Raw genomic sequence first — 22381 nt, 5'->3', positions numbered from 1 at the left:
GGCAGGATCTTGTAAGCGTGTGGGTGGGATGAGGCGTGTGGGTGGGATGAGGGTGAGTGAGAGTTCTCAGCCTGGGGCAGTGTCCCTCTGTCACCTGCTTGTTCCTCACGTGGATTTCTCCTTCTTCCAGGCTGAGGCAGCTGTGGCTGCTGTTGCAGTGGCTGACACAGTCCGAGACTGCCCCCCAGCAGCAGGCCCTGATGGTATGTCTAAGGCGTGGGGCCGAGGGGCAGCATGCACTTCAGCCTTGGTTACTCCAGCCCCAGGCCCCTCAGCAGGGGGTTCTACGGGCCCATCTGCTGCTGCCTCTTTCTTTATAAGGTATGTCCTCGGGGGTCACACGAGCCGCAGTATGTTGGGGAATGGAGGCCCTGAGTTCTTGGTCCCTGGTGGCTTGTGGCATATTCTTGGGAGAACTGTGGCTCAGTCAGTCAAAGAGGGAAGACTGTGAGAACCATCGTACTGAGCAGCTCAGCTGAGGGCCTGGCTGGCCTCCCGGGGACCTTTCAGAGCTCAGGTGCATAGAAGTGACAGGGCTGTGACTTGACTCCTTCCCTCCAGGATGCCTAGCTTGAGGATGTGGGGTAGCATGGCGGTCTGACCAAAGGGAACGGTGTACTTCAATGTGGGAGGTGGGAACAAGGCTCCCTCCCCAGCTTGGGCTCTGGCCCAAGGCAGAGCCTTTGGCTCTGTAGACCGAAGGCTGGAGTCCTGCTCTCTCCTCCAGCAGCCTGAGGAACAGGGATTACAGGATGTAATCGCCATAATGAGAGGTAATGGCAGCCAGCTGGGGGTCACTGTCCCATTAACAGCCCGCAAGGGCGCTGATAAGCTTGTCTGTATCATGCTGGGCAGTGTGCAGAGGGCGTCTTATCAGCCCTGGTCCGGGGGGACTGCAGGGCCTGATGGGGGGCGTGACGGGGCATGTGATTAGGGCCTTGTTGGTGCTGGCTGATGAGGGCCGTTGTGCCGTGCTGCGGTCCTTCTGTGACTGATGTGGCCTCAGCCGCCACCCCAATTAGGTGCAGAGAACCTGGCTAGGACCTTCCAGATGGGGACATGTACGAGTCCTTTTCAAGCCTGCTTGGCAGCAGACAGGATGGTGTCTGGGAGGCTGGGCACAAGGGGCGGGTAGCTGTCCTGCTTACTTCTCACTTCAAGGATCTTTGCCTTGAGGATTTGGTGGCGTTTGGGGCACTCTCCTGGCATGGTACTTGTTAGGAGGTTTAGAAAGGTTCGGATCTCTTGAGAAGAGTTTATGTGGCCGCTGGTCTGGGCAGTGGCCAGCACCCTGATTCTGAGGCCCCCCAGGGCCTGAGGAGGGTCTTGACACCCAGAGTGTGGTGTGTCCCTCTCCCATGGACTCATTGGCTACCCTGACCAGCAGCAGGCAGCAGGTGCTGACTGCCTTTTGTCTCAACTCCTCTGCCTGAGCAGCAAGCACCCTGACCTTGGAAAGTTTCCATAGAAACAAAGAAGCAAGTGGACCTGGGTGGGGGCTGGTATCAGGTTTTCCCAGGCAGGGGTGGAGGGTGGGGGTGGGGAGCAGTACTGGCTTCCATTACTTCCAGTTTATAAGTCACCCTGAATCTCGGTGGCTTCCTGACCTGTTGAGGGCCAGGTTAAAGGTAGGTGTCCCAGGAGGGCTGAGATTGCTGGTGGGAGTTTTGAAACTGTGTGACCACTGCCTGGCATTGCGGACAAAGGGGAGGCACTTGTGGCGTTGGAGAGGGGCTTGCCCAGAGTGCACCAGGAGACAGTGGAACTTTGGCCTCACCCCACAGCACTTGGCTCATCTTGAGTAGATGCTGTTCCTACCCTCATCCTCTGAACCTGGATGGGTAGCGTGACCCTTGCCCATCCTTGGGAGGTTTGCGTGATGGGAGAGGGGCTAACTAAGTCTTGAGTCTTTGAAGGTGTCCTTGGATGGAGGCCTGATCAGAGCGCTGCCCTCGAGGGCCAAGGGTAGGGGGTTTCAGGGCCTGAGGAGGGGTCCACCAGGTGCATCTCTGCTGTGCACTCAGTGGGTGGGCTCAACAGTTTAGGTTCTTAAATCTCATAGTCCTGGGGTGAGTCTGGACTGCCCAGGCTGAACAACCAGCGCAAACCTAATTCAGTCACCTCTGTGAGTCATGTCTACAGTGAAGTACATTGGTCCCAAGGGGACCAGAGAACCCAGGCGGTAGAGTGACTTCCCCTCAGCTGGACCTGGGTGCTTAATCCCTGAGTGGATGTATGTCCCTGGTTAAGAAATTTGAGACCGCACTCTGTGGGGGCTGCCATGACCTTGACACCCATGTTCTGAGCATCCTAATTGCTCTGCATCCCGCAGCCTTCCCTCTCTGTGATGCTCTCATTAGCCCTGATCCTTCTGCCCTTGGTAAAGATGGGTTACCTCTGGTACCCTGAAGTAATAGGAGTGGCGGCAAGGCTGCGTCCCCAACACCCCAGCCGCCCGCCTGGCTAGCTTATACCCCAAAATAATTACACAGACACTGTATTCTTTTAAGCACTGCTTGGCCCTTTAGCTCTAGCACTTACAGGCTAATTCTCACATCCCGATCAACCCATCTCTAATAATCTGTGAGAACCGGTCTTACCGGGAAGATTCTAGCCTAGTCCATCCTGGGTCGGAGCTTCATGCCGGGAGCGGGGCATGGCATCTCTCTCAGGCGTCTGCTCCCTAGAGGAGAGCTGTGGAGTCTCTGCGCTCACTTCCTCTTCCTCCCAGCATTTTGTTCTGTTTACTCCTCCCACCTATCCTCTAACCAATAAAATGGGCCAGGGCAGTTCCTTTATTAGCCAATGACCTTCCTCCATCATTTCCCCTTTTTCGGTTTAAACAAAAAAAAAAGGCTTTAACATAGCAAAATTACATATAACAAAACAGTTATCAAGTAAAAGTTACAATAATCTTTATCATAACTAAGGAAAACTATAACTAACTATTCTTAACTCCATCAAAGACTCCAGAAAGATATATTACCTAAGTAAACAAGAACTAAGAAACTTCAAACTCTAGAAATGACAAAGACATCTCGCTGCCTGGACAGTCACCCAAAGTTCTTTTGTACCGTTGGGGCATCCATCTTCAGCCTTCAGGCCCATGGTATCCAGCAGACATTTCCATAAAGCAGGAAAATTCAAAGTCAGTTCAGTCACTATCTGTTGTGTCCTGCAGAATGTCTCGCAGACTCTTTCAAAATGAATCAGGAACCCCGAAAGATCATCTCACCTTAGGCAAGTTTAGTAGTCCTCTCTCTGCGGGTTCTCTGTGTCCAGTTTATGCAATAGTCCAGGCAAGAGCAGTTTCTTGTCCAAATGGCTATCAAAACTCCATAACGAGCCTCTTCGATGCCCATCTTCCTCTTGAAATAGATTGGTGCTGCCAGGAGCAGAGTGTCTCATTGTCATGAAAAGTCCTCAGTTATTAAAACATTAAATGTCCTATTCTGTAATCTTTGAAAGACATGACGAATGTCTATCTAAAATATATCTCTATATATCTAGAAAATCTAACTAACATGACTACAAACTTGACTATTATGATTATCTATTAACTACCTATATACATTACATTTTTAAATGAACTACACAATCACAATACCTTAATCAATATCAGAAATACATATACATTTAACAAAATTGACCTTAAATCGCTATCAATAAAGCAAAATCTATACTAATGTAAATTATTCATATCTATATCATATCCCCCTTTAAATGTAAAAGAACATTTATAAACATTTTTTGGGAATTTGGGCGCAGTTATTTCTCTCCAAACTGCTTCCTGCTGAATGGGGGCGTCGTTAATTTGGTCTTTCATGGTATAACCTGTGTGCTAGTTTCATCTCAGTTGGCAGTTGAGCGAAGCAATTTTTTGAAGGCGTTCACAGCAACCATTCAGGAGGACGTGGTCCATCATACCAAATCGGAATAGAAGAAATGAACAGGGTCTCATCCTCTGTGAAAACAAAATAAGAAACTCTTTTCCAAAGTATCATATCCTTAGATCCAAATTCAAGATATTTATGTTGGATTAGTTCAGCAGCATTTATAAACAAATATCTTTTAGCATCTGTTGCTCCTTCCTCAGCATTTAAATAATTTAAAGAGAGCATAATAGCATACAGTATCAAAATTCTCTGTGTATTTTCCATCTTTGTGCAGCTTTGTTTTAACCTCTATTTTGTTTATTTTTACTTAACTCTTTGCTTTTTGAGACAGGTTCTCTGTATCTTTGACCTAAAGTAACTCTGTAGACCAGGCTGTCTTTGAACTCTCAGAGATCCGCCTGTCTCTGCCTCCCAGGCATTCGGGATTAAAGGTGTACACTGCTACACCTTGAACTCACAGAGATCCGTTTGTCTCTGCCTTCTAGGCACTGGGATTAAAGGCGTGTGCTACCACACACAACAACTCTCTTCCTTTTTTTGTTTTTTACTTTAAGAACTTCAACTTTTAGTCTGCATATATTTTTAACACACTTCAAACCATTTAGAAATTTTCTTTGTCTTTGAATCTCTCTTTACTGTATATCTCTCTTTTTCTGACCACATGAATCTTTAATTTACCAAGCAATCTCAGTAGGACTAAAGGCGTGGCTTTGCCAGCTAGATCCAGTCCATTCCTTAGCTTTCCAGCCTATGGCGGATATACAGGCTGTAGCCATGTTTACTGCAACAACTGCATGGCATTTCAAGGTCCCTGCCAGCAAGTGAGCTACAACAGACAACACTCAAGTCCTCTCTCTCGGTAGCCAGCCCTCCTGCCTCAAACAGTCAGAGTTTACCCTGGCAGGACAGCCCAGAAAGCTGGCATTTTTAAACGGCGCAGCTTTTTTCCTGCTACGGCTGAAAACCAAAAAGCATGCGTTCAGCTTTTCGTCAACACCATTTAAGTGTTTCGTGGCAGGACCTCTTAATGAGCTGCAGGCTTTGCAGCTAAAGCTGAGTCAGGAAGCTTCTCTTAGAAGAAAGCGCATGCTTGTCTCTAACAAGCAGAGCAGACCCGAGAACACAGCGAGTCTAGTTGCCATCAAACAAATCATAGCACTTTACTCCAAATGCTCTATTCAAAAGCTCTGTCTCCCGCAGGAGCCAGACAGAGATCGCAATGGCGGCACAGCCCCAGGAAGTCGCGCTTTAAAATGACACAGCGTTTTTTTTTTTTTTTTTTTTGCTACTGTTGCCGAATCAGGAAATCTCTCTACAGCACACCACCAACAAACAGCAAAAATCTGTGTTAAACTCTCTTTTCCTTATTTTTAAGCCTTCTCAGGTTTTTTAAGTGGGTTTAGTCCATCACGTGGGGCGCCATATGAAGTAATAGGAGTGGCGGCAAGGCTGCGTCCCCAACACCCCAGCCGCCCGCCTGGCTAGCTTATACCCCAAAATAATTACACAGACACTGTATTCTTTTAAGCACTGCTTGGCCCTTTAGCTCTAGCACTTACAGGCTAATTCTCACATCCCGATCAACCCATCTCTAATAATCTGTGAGAACCGGTCTTACCGGGAAGATTCTAGCCTAGTCCATCCTGGGTCGGAGCTTCATGCCGGGAGCGGGGCATGGCATCTCTCTCAGGCGTCTGCTCCCTAGAGGAGAGCTGTGGAGTCTCTGCGCTCACTTCCTCTTCCTCCCAGCATTTTGTTCTGTTTACTCCTCCCACCTATCCTCTAACCAATAAAATGGGCCAGGGCAGTTCCTTTATTAGCCAATGACCTTCCTCCATCAGTACCCAGAATCTAGGTATCTCAGGAACCTCTGCTGGGACAGGCATCTTTCAGGTAGTTGTGGGGCAGGGATTTCTGTCTGGTACTCAAGAGCTTCCTGGCCTCTGTGGAGCCCCAAGTTTCTTTCTGGACATTTGTTTGGGCCTAACTGGCAGAGGTGTAGAGGCTCCATGCTGGGTTACCAGGAGGAAGGATTTGACAGCATAGTCTCTTGCTTGATCCAGCCTCCCTTGTAAGGCCCTCTCAGGTGACAGTGGCACAGCAGGCCCAGGGGAGCCCTAAGTGGCAGCTCCCTCCAGTCAGGTCTTAAGTCCCTTTAACTGTCTTGTAGGACCTACCCAACTGGATGGCATAGCTCTTCCATTAGTTCCCAGCACTGGGCAGTACCAGGTAAGGGGCTTGTGACTGCCCTGCCTTGATTGTACCCAGAGATAATGGCTTTCTGAGGCAGGAAGGAGGCTTTTCCTCATGAGGCCGCTGGGGTGGAATCTCCCAGATAATGGAGGAGGGAGGCGGAGAAAGCCCCTGAGGGATGCCGGGACAGTATGGCTCTGTCTGCTGTGGCCCTTCCCAGGACCTGCCCATGTTCTTTGACCCACGTGGGAGTACAGTTTGGGTTGTAGCTCAGGGATCCTTCTTGCCTTGGCCATTCATTCTTCAGTGTACACTGTCTGGTAGGTGACAGCGTGGGCGTCGTGGCTGCGTGTTTCTTCTGTGAAGGTGCTGAGAAACTGACAAGCACTTCCTTGCAAGGCTCATTTGAGCTTTGCAAACACACAGGCTCAGGCAGATTCCAGGCAAATGCTTAAGGCGCTGTGTGAGGTTCGAGTCTGCACCTCAGGGTACAGGAGTCCTCCACTCCCTACTGTGCCCTGGCTGCTGCACGGGGTACCGTACCACTGCGGCTCTGTTAAGGACTCCGCCATGCACCGTAGATTACTTTTATTTTCTGTGATGACACCGCACTAGGAAGAAGCTGTCCCTGGGGCCTCCTAAAAGACAACTTCTATTAAAGATGAGAGGAGTTACCAGCGCACCAGCAGCGTGGTGGGAGGTGCTGAGGAGGGCCCGAGGCTCTGGGCTCTTGCATGTTGGGTCCTTCTGAGGAGGACAGAATGGACCTGGGAGGCCTACTGGGATGGGGAGAAGGAGCTGGGGCATTTGGGGATGTGGGGGAGGGGTGGACCTGGTTGGATAACTTCTCATCCATGAATCTTTCACCTGGCCCAAACCCGGGTCTTCCTTTGGAAAATGGTGACAGGCAGAGAGAATGGCTCCACCAGGGTCACTGTGGTGTGAATTTACAGTGGTGATGTTCTTGGGTTCCTGTACCAGAGGTGTGGGGCAGGGCCCTGTAGCTCTCATGAGCTCAGATATGGTAGAAGCCCGAGACTTGGCTCGAGGATTTTGCAGGGGAGGGTGTTACAGGGCAGTGGGGACAACTGTTCCAGGGTCTGGGGCTGCAGGGAAACCCACTCCAGGACAGAGACCCGACCTTTGGGATGTATCCCTGGAATACGGTCAGCTTGAAGAAAGCGGTGGAGGGTTAGGAATGGAGACTATGACATCAGGGCTCACCCAGGGCAGAGTGCAGTCCTGTGTGGACATGGACCATCTGCTACCTGTCCTGCTGGGGTCCCAGGCTGGGACCCCACTCAGAAAAATGGAGTTCAGGTGTTGCAGCCGTAAGAATTTCTGGCTGTTTTCTCAGAGCGATTACCCGTATGGCTGATGCAGTCTGAGAGTGGGGCGGTCTGGTGTGGACAGACACAGGGACTCAGTGACGGGGTAACCCCTGCCTCTTCTCCCCAGGGCTGCCCAGAAGCTCAGCCTGGCCTCCAAGCGCAAGAAGCATCACCCACCACCCTCGCCCACCGCTCGTGGCACGTCTACCTACCCCACGGACTTCAGTGGCACGCTGCAGCTGTGGCCTCCCCCAGTGCCCCCCTGTCTGCTCAGGGCTGCCTCCAAGGCCAAGGAAAACCCCAGCAGCTTCGGAAAGGTAGATCCTACCTGAGGTCGGGTGGCCTGGGTGTGGGAGGCCAGGGCTATCTATTAACATGTAGGAGATAGAGGGCGCCACCCCCTTCTCCAGTGCCACACTCGGACAGCTGATGGGGGAGCCTGAGCCCTGGAAGCAATGCCCCAAAGGGCACAGAGAGTGTGGAACTGGTGTGGGAGATGATGGGAAGAAGCTTGTCCCTCAGGTCTCAGGGGCATGTTCCAGGATAGCCATGTGGTGGGCATCTGGGCCTAGGATGGGAGCTGACCTGGAGAGTCTCATTCTTGCTTCCTCCCCCTTGAATGCTGCCTAGAGGTGGAAGGGGTGGGACCCCTCAGCTTTTCTGAGTCAGGGTATCCAGGCAGCTCAGCCAGATGGCTTCAGTTGGGGAAAGGGGTGTGGAGAGGGTGAGAGCCCTGTGTGGTGATGGGACAAGCTGGTTGGCTTCAGACCTTCTTCTAAGAGTTCTGATTGGATTCCTATGATTGGTACCCTGTTGAGGGAGAAGTCCCTGTACCCCAGTGGGGTACCCTGTGGCAGGACTGTGCAGATACTTGGGTGAAGAACCAGACTCTCACTATTGTGGGAAGGGGGTCCTGCCCTCTGGCACATACATTTCGCTGAGCCTCTGCCACTCCAAGGGTAATGTCCCTACCACACATCCTGAGAGTTATGGGGTCCCTTCTTGATTATGCCCAGCAACCATCCCTTGACTTGGCACCAGCCCTGCCAGCTCATGCCCTGTACTAGTAGTCAGCATTGGCTAGCGGGAGTAGACTCCTGAATAGGGACCAGAAAGGAAGCTCTGTGTTTGCAAGTCTTCCTTCCAGAAGGGAGGCCTCCTTCTGTGGCAGAGCCAGAGGAAGGAAGAGCCCTCTAGACAGGGCTGCACAGACAGGCAGCTGCAGGCTAGTGGGAAGGTCTGGGGCTCCTTCAGGCCCAGCTGACTTCACTGTGCACCCTTTTAGCATTGCAGGCAGCCTTCCTTGCCTCTGCCTCCTCTCAGAATGCTAATTGTGGCTGGAAGCCAGGCCTCCTGGCTCCTCCCTTCCCCTGGGATGGAGACACACCCCATGGTTTCCTCAAGGCAGTCTGCTGGAGGTGGCCTCTGTTGGGGTGGAGTGTGGAAAAGAGACTAGCCTGGGGTTGAGTGCAGACAGCATGTGGCATGGGAGCCACGTAGGTATTCGGTGTGGCCCGCAGGGCTGTGACAGCCCAGAGTGTCGTAGAGTAGGATCAGAACGTTTCTCAGATCTGGATGGACTTCCAGTCGTGGGGACCTGCTCCTGGTCCCAGGCCACTGCCTTGCAGTAGTGGGTTTCATTGGACAGCTTTACTGTCTGGGACCTGATGGGACCATTCTGTGAAGGTCTGTGTGTATACAGTTGTCCAGCTCCAGTGGACTGCGAACTGGGCGAAGGCAGCCTGCCTCTTTAAGGACAGTTACAGTTCTTAGAGACAGGTGACACCAGCCTCTGTGCCCTATTCTTTTGGGAGAAGGGGTGTCTCTGACCCCCACAACCTGTGCCTGCCGGTCCTTGACTGCCCCCACCTTTTACACTGGCAGTATTTAGTAGATGAAGCTGGTGGTATCGGGAGGAAAAAGGAGGGAGATTGGACCCAGGCCTGACTGATGAGCACCGGGCTCCTCTACCTGCCACAGCTCCAGGACGGACAGGTGCTTCCCACTGATCAGGCCGTCACTATTCTGGCTGTGTAGGTACAGAGCTAGGCTAGACCTGGAGAAGAATGGCTGAGCCTAGGGCCAGCCTGTTCGCTGCCTGTCTGTCCACCTACTGTGGGGACAGTGTCTGCTGTGGGGACCGATGGGATAAGGAGTAAAAACTCCATTCTGGACATTAAAGCTCAGAACGGCAGTTGTTCTTTGCTGTCACTGTATTTTGGGGGCCTGCCAGGTCTCTGCTGACCCTGGACCACTCAGGGCTTTCCCCAGAGATGTCCTGGCCACCAGCCTGTTAACCAGCCCCTGTCCCCCGCACCTCTGTGCCCCTCCCCGGCTCCAGGTGTTATTAGCACTAATGTCATATCATCAGAAGTGCTTCCTGAAAGGCCTTTAATATTGCCACAGAAAAGAAGTTAGATCACATTCGGTGTCTGACATTAATGTGCTACTTAAGATAATTCATCATACTGTGGTATTAAAAAAGACATCTCTCTGGTGTTGGGTGCTGAGCGGCGCCCCTCCCCCTCCTCGGATTGGTCCACCTCTGGGGAGCTGGAAGCCCTGCTTTTATGTAAAATATGCTTCCCCTCCCCCCAGCTCCAGCGGCTTTGTGATATCTGCACATTTGGGGGGTGAGGATGCTCTTGTCTCCTGAGAGACCCTGTCATTTCCCTGAGGTAATGACAGGTTCTTTACAGCAGACAATGGACGGGGCGGGGGGGGGGGGGTAGTAGGGGGCAGGCTGGACGAGGTGCCCTGCTCAATCCCCTCCCTGCCTGGAGACTCGGGTTTAGTATCTGCTCAAGAGGCCTCAGGAGACATCAGAGCTTCTCCAGGCCTCTCCTCCCCACTAGGCACTCTCTCATATCTCCAGAACCCATTTGGTTCCTGAAGTGGTGAGGAGTTCACACTGGAAAAAAAATTGCCAAAAATTACCTGGAAGTGCACATTTTCGTCTGCTTTGCAGCAGCGTTTGGAAATGAAATCGTTTTGTTCCTGTCACCAGGGAATAAAAGAATCGATTCTCGCCTGATGGAGCCCAGGTTCTCAGTAGTACAATAGCCAAGTATTTCTCTGCTCCTCTCTCTCCCCAGAGGGTGGGGACACTCCACTCCACGGGAGGCTCTGCATATCAATGTGCCCCTTGTCCACCGGGAGTGAGCCTGTGGGGCTCATGTAGACTGCCCCCCTAAACCAATTTTGCAGCATTATGTATCTGTCACTTACGATTAAATACTTGAGAGATATTGGTTCTGAAATGAGTCCCTGGTAATTTGATTTACACCAATGTGGAATCACGGATTTCATTGGAGAGGGAAGGGCGTGTCCTCCAGCCAAGGGGAGCCCTAACTCAGGGTGGCTATTGAGGAAATAGTGCCTGCTTGTCTCCCACCTTCCCCAACCTCCCTCTCTCCTGTCCATTGCTGCGCCTGTGGGCGTATCCATTCTCCACACAGGTTCTGGGGTGCTGCAGCGCAGCTTCCTTTGGCATCCTCATATCTTCCATTTCGTTTTCATGGAGGGTCTTGGGGTCCGTTGTTCCAGATCCTCTGGACCCTGGCTGGCATGGTCACTAGGCACAATGGAATCTCCTGTTTCCGCCATGGCCCAGGCTGACTAGCCGATAGCAGAACCCCAGGAGCACAGGTCCATCCTTGCCTCTCCTCTTCCGCACACCTCCCCGCCTCAGTTTACCCAGATTGGGGCTTGTTAGGCAGGATTTCAGAATTCCTACTTCTCAGACTGGATTCTCGTCCCATGTAACTTCCTCCATGTTTCGCCCATCCTGTTCTCCCTTCCGTGAGCTTCTCAGGCCTGGCTTCCTGAGCTGTTGCAGGGCAGCGGCAGCAAGCCTGGAGATTTCCCCACAGCATCTTGGCCCTCTGAGGGAGAACTGCTTAGCGGGCCTAGACATTCCTGTCCCTGCTAACTGCCCTCTCCTTCCCAGCCTTGCCTTGTCTCCCGCTTTGCTGAGACCGGCTATGCACCCTACCAACTCCACCCCACCCTGGGCTTCATTTTCCCTCTACCCTGCTGACCTCATATGGGATCTGCTCAGGCAGCATTCCTGTGGTGTGGGCGCCCATGTTGAGACCTGGTCTGCTGTCCTGACTCTTTCTTGGCTCTCCTGTCCTGTAATTAGTAACCAGCTGGGGGGAGGGTGGAGCTCAGCTGCCTGCTTCTGCCAACCCCCAGGTAAAGGTTATGCTGCGCATCTGGCCAGCACAAGGAGTCCGGCGCTCAGCTGAGTCTACATCCTACCTGAAGGTGGACCCTCGGAAGAAGCAAGTGACACTCTATGACCCTGCTGCCGGGCCCCCAGGCTGTGCAGGCCTCCGCCACGCCCCCACAGCACCAGTCCCCAAGATGTTTGCTTTCGATGCCATCTTCCCCCAGGACTCAGAGCAGGTACAGTGGAGGGCTACTCCTGGGTGCGTGTGATATGATAAAAATCTGTTCCTCTGCAGAGTGGGAGCTTTGCTGCCTATCGGGCCTGCCAGGTCTGCTTCCCTAGCAGTCCTAGCCCAGGGCATTTCCCTAGCCTCTGCCTGTTCTCCAGGCCAAGTGTTGGGGAACACTGAGCTCTTTAGGCCCCTTCTCCTATGAAACTCTTTGAAGCAGCTCTGCTCTTTCCTGGAAACTAGGAACACTGAGCAATGACCATGACTTCTTCTTGCTTCCAACTTTCAGTGCTGGGTCAGGTGTCCAGGCGCATGTGCCTAGCTAGGAAATCCTACCTGTATTGTACGTGTCCCGTCTGCTGACTTATGTGTTCTGTACTGTCCATGTGAGTGTGGGAGGACCCTGTGTTCCTGGCCCTGTGTCTGTTGATTCATGTGCCCTGTGGGGTTGCCCACCTTCATGTGACCAGGACTAATGGGCCTTAGGTTTACAGATGTAGCAGAAGACACTGGCCATGGCCCTTAGGCTGTGGAACCTGGCTAATCCCCACTGGGTTCCTCCCCAGGCTGAGGTCTGCTCAGGGACCGTGGCTGACGTGCTCCAGTCTGTGGTTGGTGGAGCTGATGGCTGCATATTTTCCTTCGGCCACATGAGCCTTGGTAAGTGCTGTCACTCCTGTGCACCCATGCTGCCTTCTAGCTGTCTTCGTCCACCCCCCAGCAGGCATGTTGCTACCATCGCTGAGCCTAGCCCTGGTTGAGGTTCTCCATGTGGATGTGGGAGTGGGTGTCTCACAACAAAGCTGGGGCAGGCAGAGCCTAAAGGCAGAGGCCTCAGAGTGGCTGGGTGTGGTATCAAGACCATCTGGGTTGGTCCTAGGACCCTGGGCACGTTTCTGAGCCTGGAAGTGTTCTTGAGGGCAGGTAGTGGAGAGTTAGCGGTGGTTCTCACATGCCGCTGTCTCCCAGGGAAGTCATATACCATGATTGGAAAGGACAGCTCACCCCAGAGCCTGGGCATCGTGCCCTGTGCTATCTCCTGGCTCTTCAGGCTCATTGATGAGCGCAAGGAAAGGATGGGCACACGCTTCTCCATCCGTGTGTCTGCTGTGGAAGTGTGCGGCCATGACCAGAGTCTGCGGGATCTGCTTGCTGAGGTGGCTTCCGGTAGCCTTCAGGACACCCAGTCTCCAGGCGTGTATCTGCGGGAAGACCCCGTGTGTGGGACACAGGTACGCCAGTGCTTTCAGCCTTTCTGGAATTATGGAGGAGGAGAGGGAGCACTTTGCTTGGTCTCAAGCCACTAAATACATGTGTCCTCCACCTTTTCTCTCACAGCTCCAGAACCAGAATGAGCTGCGGGCACCCAGCGCAGAGAAAGCAGCCTTCTACCTGGATGCGGCCTTGGCAGCCCGCAGCACTAGTCATGCCGGCTCCGGAGAGGACTCCCGGCGCAGCTCTCACATGCTCTTCACGTTGCATGTGTACCAGTATCGTGTGGAGAAGTGTGGCCAAGGAGGAAGTAGGTGCATGGTGTTACGGGGCACTTCCAGGCAGTTGCCAGCCCACTGAGGGGGACCTTGTGGGCATCTCTGCCTGCATGGGTGGGTGCCCAGACCTCAGCCCTGCTTGTACTGTTTTCAGTGTCTGGAGGTCGCAGCCGCCTGCACCTCATCGACCTGGGCAGCTGTGAGACAGCACTCAGCAGAGGCGGGGAGGCTTCTGGAGGACCCCTGTGTCTGTCGCTGTCCGCTCTGGGCAGTGTCATCCTGGCCCTGGTCAATGGGGCCAAGCATGTGCCCTACAGGTGAGTATGGGAGCAGGTACAAGCAGGGTGACCTCTGGGGAGCTGGCTATTTTGATGTCTGGTATTTCTGGGGGCCTCAGTTCAGGGCCAGCAGTGTGTCCTGGAGCTTTGGGTGCAGGGACAGGTGCAAGGTTATAGGTTCAAGGGCACAATGAGAGCTTCAGGCATAGCCCCTATCCCCCAGCCTAGTGGTCTACGCCTCACCTGGCCTTCCACCTAGATGGCCCCTCACCCCAGCCTCTGAGCACCTCCTTGGCTTGTAGGGACCACAGACTCACCATGCTGCTGCGGGAGTCCCTGGCTACTACCAACTGCCGGACCACTATGATAGCACACATCTCCGACTCACCAGCCCACCACGCAGAGACCCTCAACACTGTGCAGCTGGCTGCCCGCATCCACCGCCTGCGCAGGAAGAAGGGCAAGGTAAGCCCCGGCTCTTGCTCCTTCCTGAGGGCCCTCATCCTCCATAGCCCCCACCTCTGGATGTCAGGGAGAGGAGGCAATAGATGTATTTATCTGTGGGTGAGTCTCTTATGCCTCCAGAGAAGAGCCCAGGCCCAAGTCCCTGGCACACTGGGCAGGGGTGGAGCTGTTTACAATAGGGTTTATGTTGTAGGGGGACATGAGCACCATCCCAGCAGGAGACTTCTCAGGAATGCTGGGTGTCCTGAGGTTACTGCCCTGGGTCTGAATGCTGCACTTGGTGAAACATGGCCTTTTCTGCATGAGCTCTCTCTCCAACCTGTGACATGGTCCATGATCACCTCTCAGAACTCCCCAGAAGGCCCCCTTCTATTCTGTGCCCTGTGGTGTAATTCCTTGCTCAGCTGCTACCATCTCACAGAGTTTACACTCTTACATTGAGAGGGCAGAGTCCAAGGAAGAGATGAGATGGGGACCAGGGCTGCGTGCAGACAGGGTGAGTCCACTCACAAGGGCCTCTCCTTCTGCCCTCAGTATGCATCCAGCTCCTCGGGAGGGGAGAGCTCCTGCGAAGAGGGCCGGGCCCACCGTCCCCCACACCTGCGACCCTTCCACCCACGCACCATGGTCCTGGACGCTGACCGCTCGGCTCCTGGCCTGTCTGGAGACCCCGACTACTCATCCAGCAGTGAGCAGTCCTGTGACACAGTCATCTATGTGGGTCCTGGCGGGGCAGCGCTGTCAGACCGCGAGCTCACCGACAATGAGGGCCCACCTGACTTTGTGCCCATCATCCCTGCGCTGAGCCGCCGCAGGCCCTCCGAGGGACCCCGGGATGCCGATCACTTCCGCTGCAGTACATTTGCGGAACTGCAGGAGCGTCTAGAGTGCATAGATGGCAGTGAGGGATTCCCTGGTCTCCAGGGTGGCTCCGACGCAGCCCAAGCCAGCCCCGCCAGAGGAGGCAAGAAACCCTCGCTACCAGAGGCCACGTCCCCCAGGAAGGCTATGGGCCCTCCTATGGTCACCAGTTCCCCTCGAAGCAGCCCTGGGCAAGATACTCACCGGAGCACCTCAGAGGCCTCTAAAACTGGTAACCAGAGTGATCAGAGAGTAGATGGTACCCGGCCTGAGCCACCTGCCCCAGACAAGACTACAGGAGGTGGCTGCAGGAGGCCACTGCCCAGTCCAGCTCCTCCACCGCCTCGGCAACCAGAAGCTCGCGGTGTCCCCACCGAACCTGTGGGAGAAGGCCTTGATGGTGTGATGCGGACACCCCCCGTGGGTATGAGTGGGCAGATGGCCTTGTCCCCACTGCTCTCGGACACACCTTATCCTGGTCCATCTGCTCGTGGACGCCATCTGGAGCGGGGCTTGCTGACTACCACAGTTACCCTGCAGCAGCCAGTGGAGCTGAATGGCGAGGATGAGCTGGTGTTCACAGTGGTAGAGGAGCTGCCTCTGGGGGGACTTGCAGGGGCCACACGGCCTTCCAGTCTGGCCAGTTTGGGCAGTGACTGTTCCCTGCAGGCTTTGGCCTCAGGCTCAAGGCCAGTCAGCATCATCAGCAGTATCAATGATGAGTTTGACGCCTATACCTCACAGGTTACTGAGGGCCCAGGAGACCCTGGGGAGCTCATAGAGGGAACGGCATGGCCTGGTGGCAGTCCAGCCTCATCAATTGGCTCCTGGCTCAGCGATGTTGGTGTCTGCTTGGCTGAAAGCCGTGGTTCCACACCACAGCCTCCCTTCAGCCCTGACTCTGCAGCAGGGCCTGGTCCACCAGAGTTTCCTACCCCAAGCGGCTCCCTAGATGACAGCAAGTTGAGGTCCTCAGAGTGTGGAAGACCAGACAATCCTGGCTCAGCTCGGTGTCCCCACCCTGTGGAGGCAGTCACAGCAACTCAGACACGATCCAGCAGAGAGCCTCGGGCTGGGTCTCCGCATGAGGCAGCCTCAACCCAAACCATCCACTCCAGTCTTCCCCGGAAACCCAGGACTACCTCAACCAACCGTGTTCGCCCCAGCCGGGGTCCATACAGCCCCGGAGGCCTGTTTGAGGACCCTTGGCTTCTCCGGGCAGAGGACTGTGACACACACCAGATGGCTTCCACAGGCAGCATCCCAAGCCCAACCCCAGGCTCCCCTCGACTGCCCGAGGCTCAGATAATGCTGGCTTGTGCCCAGAGAGTGGTGGACGGGTGTGAGGTGACAACCAGAATGTCCCGGAGGCCAGAAGCTATGGCTCGAATCCCACCTCTGCGGAGAGGAGCCACCACGCTGGGAGTGACCACACCTGCTGCGTCCTGTGGGGACTCTCCAGTGGAGACAGTGGTCCACTCAGGAAGCCTGAAGACCAACTCCAGCAGTAAGAAGAATGTGTCTCCCAAGGGGGCCTTCTTTCCAAGGCCTAGTGTAGCAGGTCCGCCAGCCCCACCTGTGCGCAAGTCCAGCCTGGAACAGAGCACGGCCCTGACCCCTACCCAGGCCCTGGGGCTGACCCGGGCAGGGGCTGCTTCTGCCTTCCGAGGGGACGACGAGGCCAGGCCCAGTGGCCGGTCTGATTACTCTGTTCCCAAGGCCACATCCAGCCTGAAAGCCCGAGCTGGCAAGATGGAGGTAGCACACCGTCCCCCTGGCCACATGTCCTTGGAGCGGTACGAGGGCCTGACTCATGGCGGCAGCAAGGTCAGAGAAGTCCCAGGACGGCCACCGAGGGCTGTGCCCAGGTTGGGTGTACCACCCGCCAGCCCCCCACTTGGACCAGCTCCTGCCTGTAGGAACAGCCCAGCTAAGGGTGTTGGGGCATCCAAGCCTCCAGCTGGTGGGGCCAAGGGTCGTAATCTAGGGACTAGTACATCTCGGGCACTGGGTGCTCCAGTGAAGCCACTGGCCCCTGTGGCAGGTAAGACAAGTGGCCCTGTGCCAGGGCCCCGGATGGCTCCACGGGCTGCACCTGGTATTGGGACCAAGGCCGGTAGGGGCACCATCATGGGCACTAAACAGGCCTTCCGGGCTGCCCATAGCCGTGTCCATGAGTTGGCAGCCAGCGGATCTCCTGGTCGGGGTGGCCTCTCCTGGGGCTCGACCGACTCAGACAGCGGCAATGACAGCGGCGTGAACCTGGCTGAGGAGCGGCAGCCCGTGAGCCCGGCCCTGCCCTCCCCCTACAGCAAGGTGACTGCACCTAGGAGGCCCCAGCGCTACAGCAGTGGCCACGGCAGTGACAACAGCAGCGTGCTGAGTGGGGAGCTCCCCCCTGCTATGGGCCGCACGGCACTCTTCTACCACAGCGGTGGCAGCAGTGGCTATGAGAGCATGATCCGTGACAGCGAGGCCACCGGCAGTGCCTCCTCAGCCCCTGACTCTATGAGTGAGAGTGGAACCGCCTCCCCGGGTGCCCGCTCCCGCAGCCTCAAGTCCCCAAAGAAGAGGGCCACAGGTGGGCAGCAGTGACTGTCTCTGGGAACAGCACTTTACAGTTTGTAGACCTGAGAGATCCTTGACGATGCAGTTGGCTACCCCAAAGGTGGGGTTTTACAGCCCTGTAGTTCCTTTCAGCTCCCTGGAGAGCTCTTTTCGGTTCTTGGCGGTGGGCCTGGGTTCTCCACCCCTGATACCTCACCCTGTGTGGTCTCTGGGATAGTTTACGAATGCCAGGTGTGCATAGTCCTTAGTAGTTTATAAGCCCTACGACACCTCGTAGTGTATAAACTTAAGCCCAACGCTGGGAGGGATCTTCAGATTGTGGGTGCAGGTGATACCAACCGGCGTGTTATTAACTACTCCTGGGGCTTTGGTGCATGTGAGGTACATGACCCCGTAGTTTATACCATCTGGTGTATTCCCTCCCCTGACCCCACTCCACCCCAGAGACTACTTCTTAACTCTGACAGAGTAGTGAGACAAGGGTTCGGTTTAAACTGGGCAGTAGGCTCTGGGCTCTGGGATGGGCTCTCCCTGGCTGCCCGGGGTTTCCTACCAGCACTGTTCTGACTTCCTCCCAGTCAACCCGAGGGCAGGGAAGGTGCCAATTAGAGCCACAAGTGCTGCTGCTGCGATATCAGTTGGTATGGTTGTGCAGGTGATGCGGCTAGAGCCTGAGGTGTCCCTGGCTCTGCTCATAGCACCTGGCCCTGTTTCAGGTCTACAGCGACGGAGGCTGATCCCGGCCCCTCTACCCGATGCTGCTGCCTTAGGCCGCAAGCCCAGCCTTCCTGGGCAGTGGGTGGACCTGCCCCCACCCCTGGCTGGCTCTCTGAAGGAGCCTTTCGAGATCAAGGTGTATGAGATAGATGACGTGGAGCGCCTGCAGCGGCACCGTTTGCCTCCGAGGGAGGACGAAGCCAAGGTAAGGGAGGCTATAGTCAGGCTGGGCGCCCTGGGGTGTCAGGCTGGGCGCCCTGGGGTGTCAGGGAGGGCCAGCACATGGGCTCTCTGGGCCCCTAAAGGTTTGGCCAGGAAGCTCCTGACATCTCCTTTTTTGTCCACAGCCCTCTCAGGATGTGGAGAAGGTAAGAACCAGCCTGAACTATCCCTGAGCTTGTAGTCCCTAGTGCTTTTTCCAGGGGTGGGTCACTGGAGGGACTCTCGAGGCCACTGCTGTGTTTCCACAGAGCTGGACCCACAGTCTAGGAAGTCCTGGTGCGGACCCTTGCAGATCCTGTCCTCCTCACCTTCGAGGCCTGGCCTTGTGTTTATATAGGGCCTGAAGTGGGAGGGGAGACCATGGCTAAAGCCAGGGTACTAAGAAGCCTTAAGGAGAGAGTCCCTGCCATCTATATCTATATAGAGATGTATATATAGATTCTTTATTTCTGTCTGTCTGTCTCTCTGTGTCTATCTCTATCTCTCTATATCTATCTATCTATCTATCTATCTATCTTAGTATAATCCATTCTTCGTGTCCCTCGCCAACAGGGCCCAGTTTGCATCAGCTCCAAACTGCGGCTTGCAGAGCGCAGGCAGCAGCGGCTGCAGGAAGTGCAGGCCAAACGTGACCACCTCTGTGAGGAGCTGGCTGAGACCCAGGGCCGGCTGATGGTAGAGCCTGGACGCTGGCTGGAGCAGTGTGAGTGCCCCAGTCTCTCTGTGGCTGAACAGTGGGGTACCCAGCAGGTGCAGGAGCCCAGACCCTACCCCCTAGCCTCTCCCTTCTTTGCTCTCATTAGTAGGTGGCAGGAGGGGAGAATCCACTGAGCTGACACTTTTCCCTGGGGAACTTGAGGAGTTTGGCTGCTGTCCTGGCCTCCGCCCTGACCCTGTCTCGTCTCTTTCCAGTCGAGGTGGACCCAGAGCTGGAGCCGGAATCAGCTGAGTATCTGGTGGCCCTGGAGCAAGCCACAGCTGCGCTGGAGCAGTGTGTTAACCTGTGCAAGGCCCACGTCATGATGGTCACCTGCTTTGACATTGGTGTTGCTGCCACCACTGCTGTCCCTGGGCCGCAAGAGGTGGATGTTTGAGGCGAGCACAGGTCACAGGCAGGGACATGCAGTGCAGGGCGTGCAAGCATAGAATGTGGGATGGAATGAGGATGTGGAGGGGGTTGGAGGGTTGAAGACACAGGGTCTGTGCAGGATGGGGGGGATCTCAGAGAGGAGACAGAGAGGGGGGAAGGGGAGGGCCAGCCAGTGGACAGAGAGAGCACGGGGATTGAGAGACTGTCGTCACCCAGACAGCCACGCAAGTGCCTTTAACCTTGAGTAGGCCTTTTCTTTTCTAATTTGGTGCTACGGACTCAAGACAGGACTCCAGACACCAGCAGATGTTAGCCAGGGTGGCTGCGGCCACGCTGGCCAAGCTAAAGCCAGTTTGTTTGATTTTGCCTTCCTCACCACTGAGCAGTTTTGTGTAGCAGGGCGGTCCTGTTCGGACCAGCTCTCCTTTAGGATTGGTTCATTTTCTTCTCCAGCAGCCTTCCCTCAACAGCCTGCGCGAGTGGCCCCCGCCAGTCTGGAGCAGTGGTGTCTCAGCTAGCCTCGAGTCCCCTCCTGTCGTCGGGGGCCTCACTCTCTTCTGAGGACACCAAAGACCACAAGCGGGGCTGGGCCATGAGCACACAATGCTTTCTTCCACGGCAGGAATTCTTACCAAAACCACAAAAAACAAAAACAAAAGAAAAAAAAAAAACCACAAACAATGAAACAAGGCACCGCCAACAAAGACGGGGTGTGAGGTTTTGTAAACGTTCTGTTAGCTTCATATTTTTATATCATTTTGCCTAAAAACAGAATTTGCAGTGGGAATTTGAAGACAAATTATCTAAGTTTTTATGGTTTTCTACAGGTATTCCTAGGTCGGGGGCTCTTGGCAGCTGTGGGGGCAGGCTTTTTCTGGGGGACACTGAGGGCAGTGTTTGGAGGAGTCTGTGGGAGGTGATTTTTGTCAAATGCAGATGAGGGATGAGCCTGCCAGCCTGTGATGTGGCCCGCACGCAGGTTCGTGCTTTCTGACCGTTGTGTATTTTATAGGCGTCCAGACTTTTGTACAAATGTGTAGATAACATCTTGCGACAGTTTTTATTTGTGAATAAAAGATGTGTTGATTGTTCCTGTGGCTCAGTTCACTGGGTGCCCCTGGTGTGCTCACATTTTGCAGTGAAGGGGCTGAGAAGACTGCTGGGCAGATGGAAGCAACCATGGGACCTGAGGCTCTTAAGGAGATGTGCTGGGGGACTTGTTCTTTCTCTCTGTCTGTGAGCTGCCATGAAATTGAAAGGTAGTTAGCTGCAGCCTGTGTTCAAGCCCACACTTCTTCTTTAACCCCCAAGACCTAAAAGGATGAAGCTGAGAGTGGTCTTGGGGGCAAGGCTGGAGGGAAACAGCCTTTTGTGGTGGCTGCCAGCTCCTCACGGGTGGCTTATTGAGAGAGGCAAACCTGCAAGGCCAGAACAACTCCCGAAAGGGTTTGCTTTCTTTCCTTTGTTCCCGGCTTGTCTTCCAGGGGCCGAGCACATGGGAGCCCTTGCCCAGCAGGGCTAGCTCCTTCTCTGGTAGGGTGGCCTAGCCTGGGCACCCTCTGTGGTCTCACACTCCTTGTCACCTACTGAATTAATTTGCCATCTCCTTTCGTTTGTCTCTGTGCCAGGTCCCCTTGCAGGCTCTGGCCACCCTGTGAGCCCTGGGAAGCTCTGTTTTTAATTATTCCTGCCCCTCCCAGCAGCCCCCATGCTTCCCTCTGGCCTCTGGCAGTGTTTGTGGGGGCCTCTCCATGGTGGCCCTGCTTCCAGGGCCCATCCTTGGTGGCAAGTCACACCTTGTGTGGTCTCACTGGGGCCCCTGGGTGGGGTAGGGTCTGAGTCATCATCACACTTTTGCGTGGTACAGGGCTGGGTCCCACTGAGCCCTGGGGGGTGGGCTTGCTGAAGAAAGTCAATGAATGAACAAAGGAATGAGTCTCCTTATAGACAGCCCCAGTTGGGGCAGGAGTTGGCTCAGGGAAGACAGCACTCCACAGTTTGCAGAATGCCTAGCAGTTGTTCTAACACAGAGTCTGTTCTCTGTGGCCACTGTGGGTCAGGCCTCTGGGTTGTCCCCCAGGACTACCTGTTTCCTCTGCGGTAGCAGGTGTGTGGGGTTGGGATTATAGGCCAGTATTCTGCTTCTCCCAGTACCGTGTCCCTTCTGTCCTGAGGCCAGCAGCACCCAAGACTGTGGGGAGGATGCTGCTTTAAACTAGGTCTATGTTATCCAAGGCATTTGTCCTTGGATTTGGAGGGTTCTGTTGCACAGGGTATGTTGAATTTGGGGGTAGTGGGACTTCTCACTGGAGAGACAAGAAGCTCACTTTATGTCTTGCAGCCTGATGCTCCTGTGCACTGCACAGAGGCACTGTCTGCTGGAGCAGGGCAAATAGGATGCAGACAGGACCCACAGAGATCCTGGGAAAGGCTTCCCACAGGCCCCTGGTGCGGCTGTGCCTCCCGTCATGGTTGTGCCATCTGGGCTGTGAGGGTGGGCAGCAGCTGGGACCCCTCAGCTACACTTCTGTCTTGCCGTCCCAGGAGTGGGCCAGAGCCTTCTCCACAGAGGGAAGCGTCCTGGCCTTGACTCCCAAGCTTCTCGATGGCCTCCTAGGTACATCCCACTGCCCACAGTCCAGGCTTGAGGAGCATACAACACTTGCTTTCCTGCATAAGGAACTCACTGTCCTGAGGCTAGCCTGGGAGCCTTGCGTGGCCTTTCATCTGGGACATCAAAGCCCTCAGCCCTGTCATTAAGGGCTGGGAATCCCGTGGGGAGCAGTGCAAGTCCCGCTACGCCCATTTTATGGATGGGAACACAGCAGTCGCCCAGAACCCAGCTCTGTAGTGGAAGCTGAGCCCAT

General features: G+C 54.8%; 1 protein-coding gene across 2 annotated transcripts in view; it reads left to right on the top strand.

The window, feature by feature from the left end:
• Kif26a (kinesin family member 26A) overlaps positions 1-20605 on the top strand; it is a 40147-nt gene extending 19542 nt beyond the window's left edge. For both annotated transcript variants that reach the window (XM_041633425.1, XM_041633426.1), the window contains exons 4-16: positions 131-321; positions 7548-7737; positions 11618-11830; positions 12390-12483; positions 12793-13055; positions 13162-13345; positions 13468-13630; positions 13894-14056; positions 14591-17498; positions 18202-18407; positions 18550-18570; positions 18977-19127; positions 19337-20605. In XM_041633425.1, coding sequence (XP_041489359.1) covers positions 131-321; positions 7548-7737; positions 11618-11830; positions 12390-12483; positions 12793-13055; positions 13162-13345; positions 13468-13630; positions 13894-14056; positions 14591-17498; positions 18202-18407; positions 18550-18570; positions 18977-19127; positions 19337-19518 — 4929 coding nt within the window. In that variant the 3' untranslated portion in view covers positions 19519-20605. The remainder of the gene's footprint in view (positions 1-130; positions 322-7547; positions 7738-11617; positions 11831-12389; positions 12484-12792; positions 13056-13161; positions 13346-13467; positions 13631-13893; positions 14057-14590; positions 17499-18201; positions 18408-18549; positions 18571-18976; positions 19128-19336) is intronic.
• Positions 20606-22381: the final 1776 nt, after the last annotated feature.

This window comes from Microtus oregoni, unplaced genomic scaffold (assembly GCF_018167655.1).
Source record: "Microtus oregoni isolate MIOR12 unplaced genomic scaffold, Mior012 000043F_ref0000047, whole genome shotgun sequence".
NCBI classification, from domain to species: Eukaryota; Metazoa; Chordata; class Mammalia; order Rodentia; family Cricetidae; genus Microtus; species Microtus oregoni.
The sequence above is the reverse complement of the archived record's forward strand: the minus strand, read 5'-3'. Positions and strand labels throughout refer to the sequence as shown.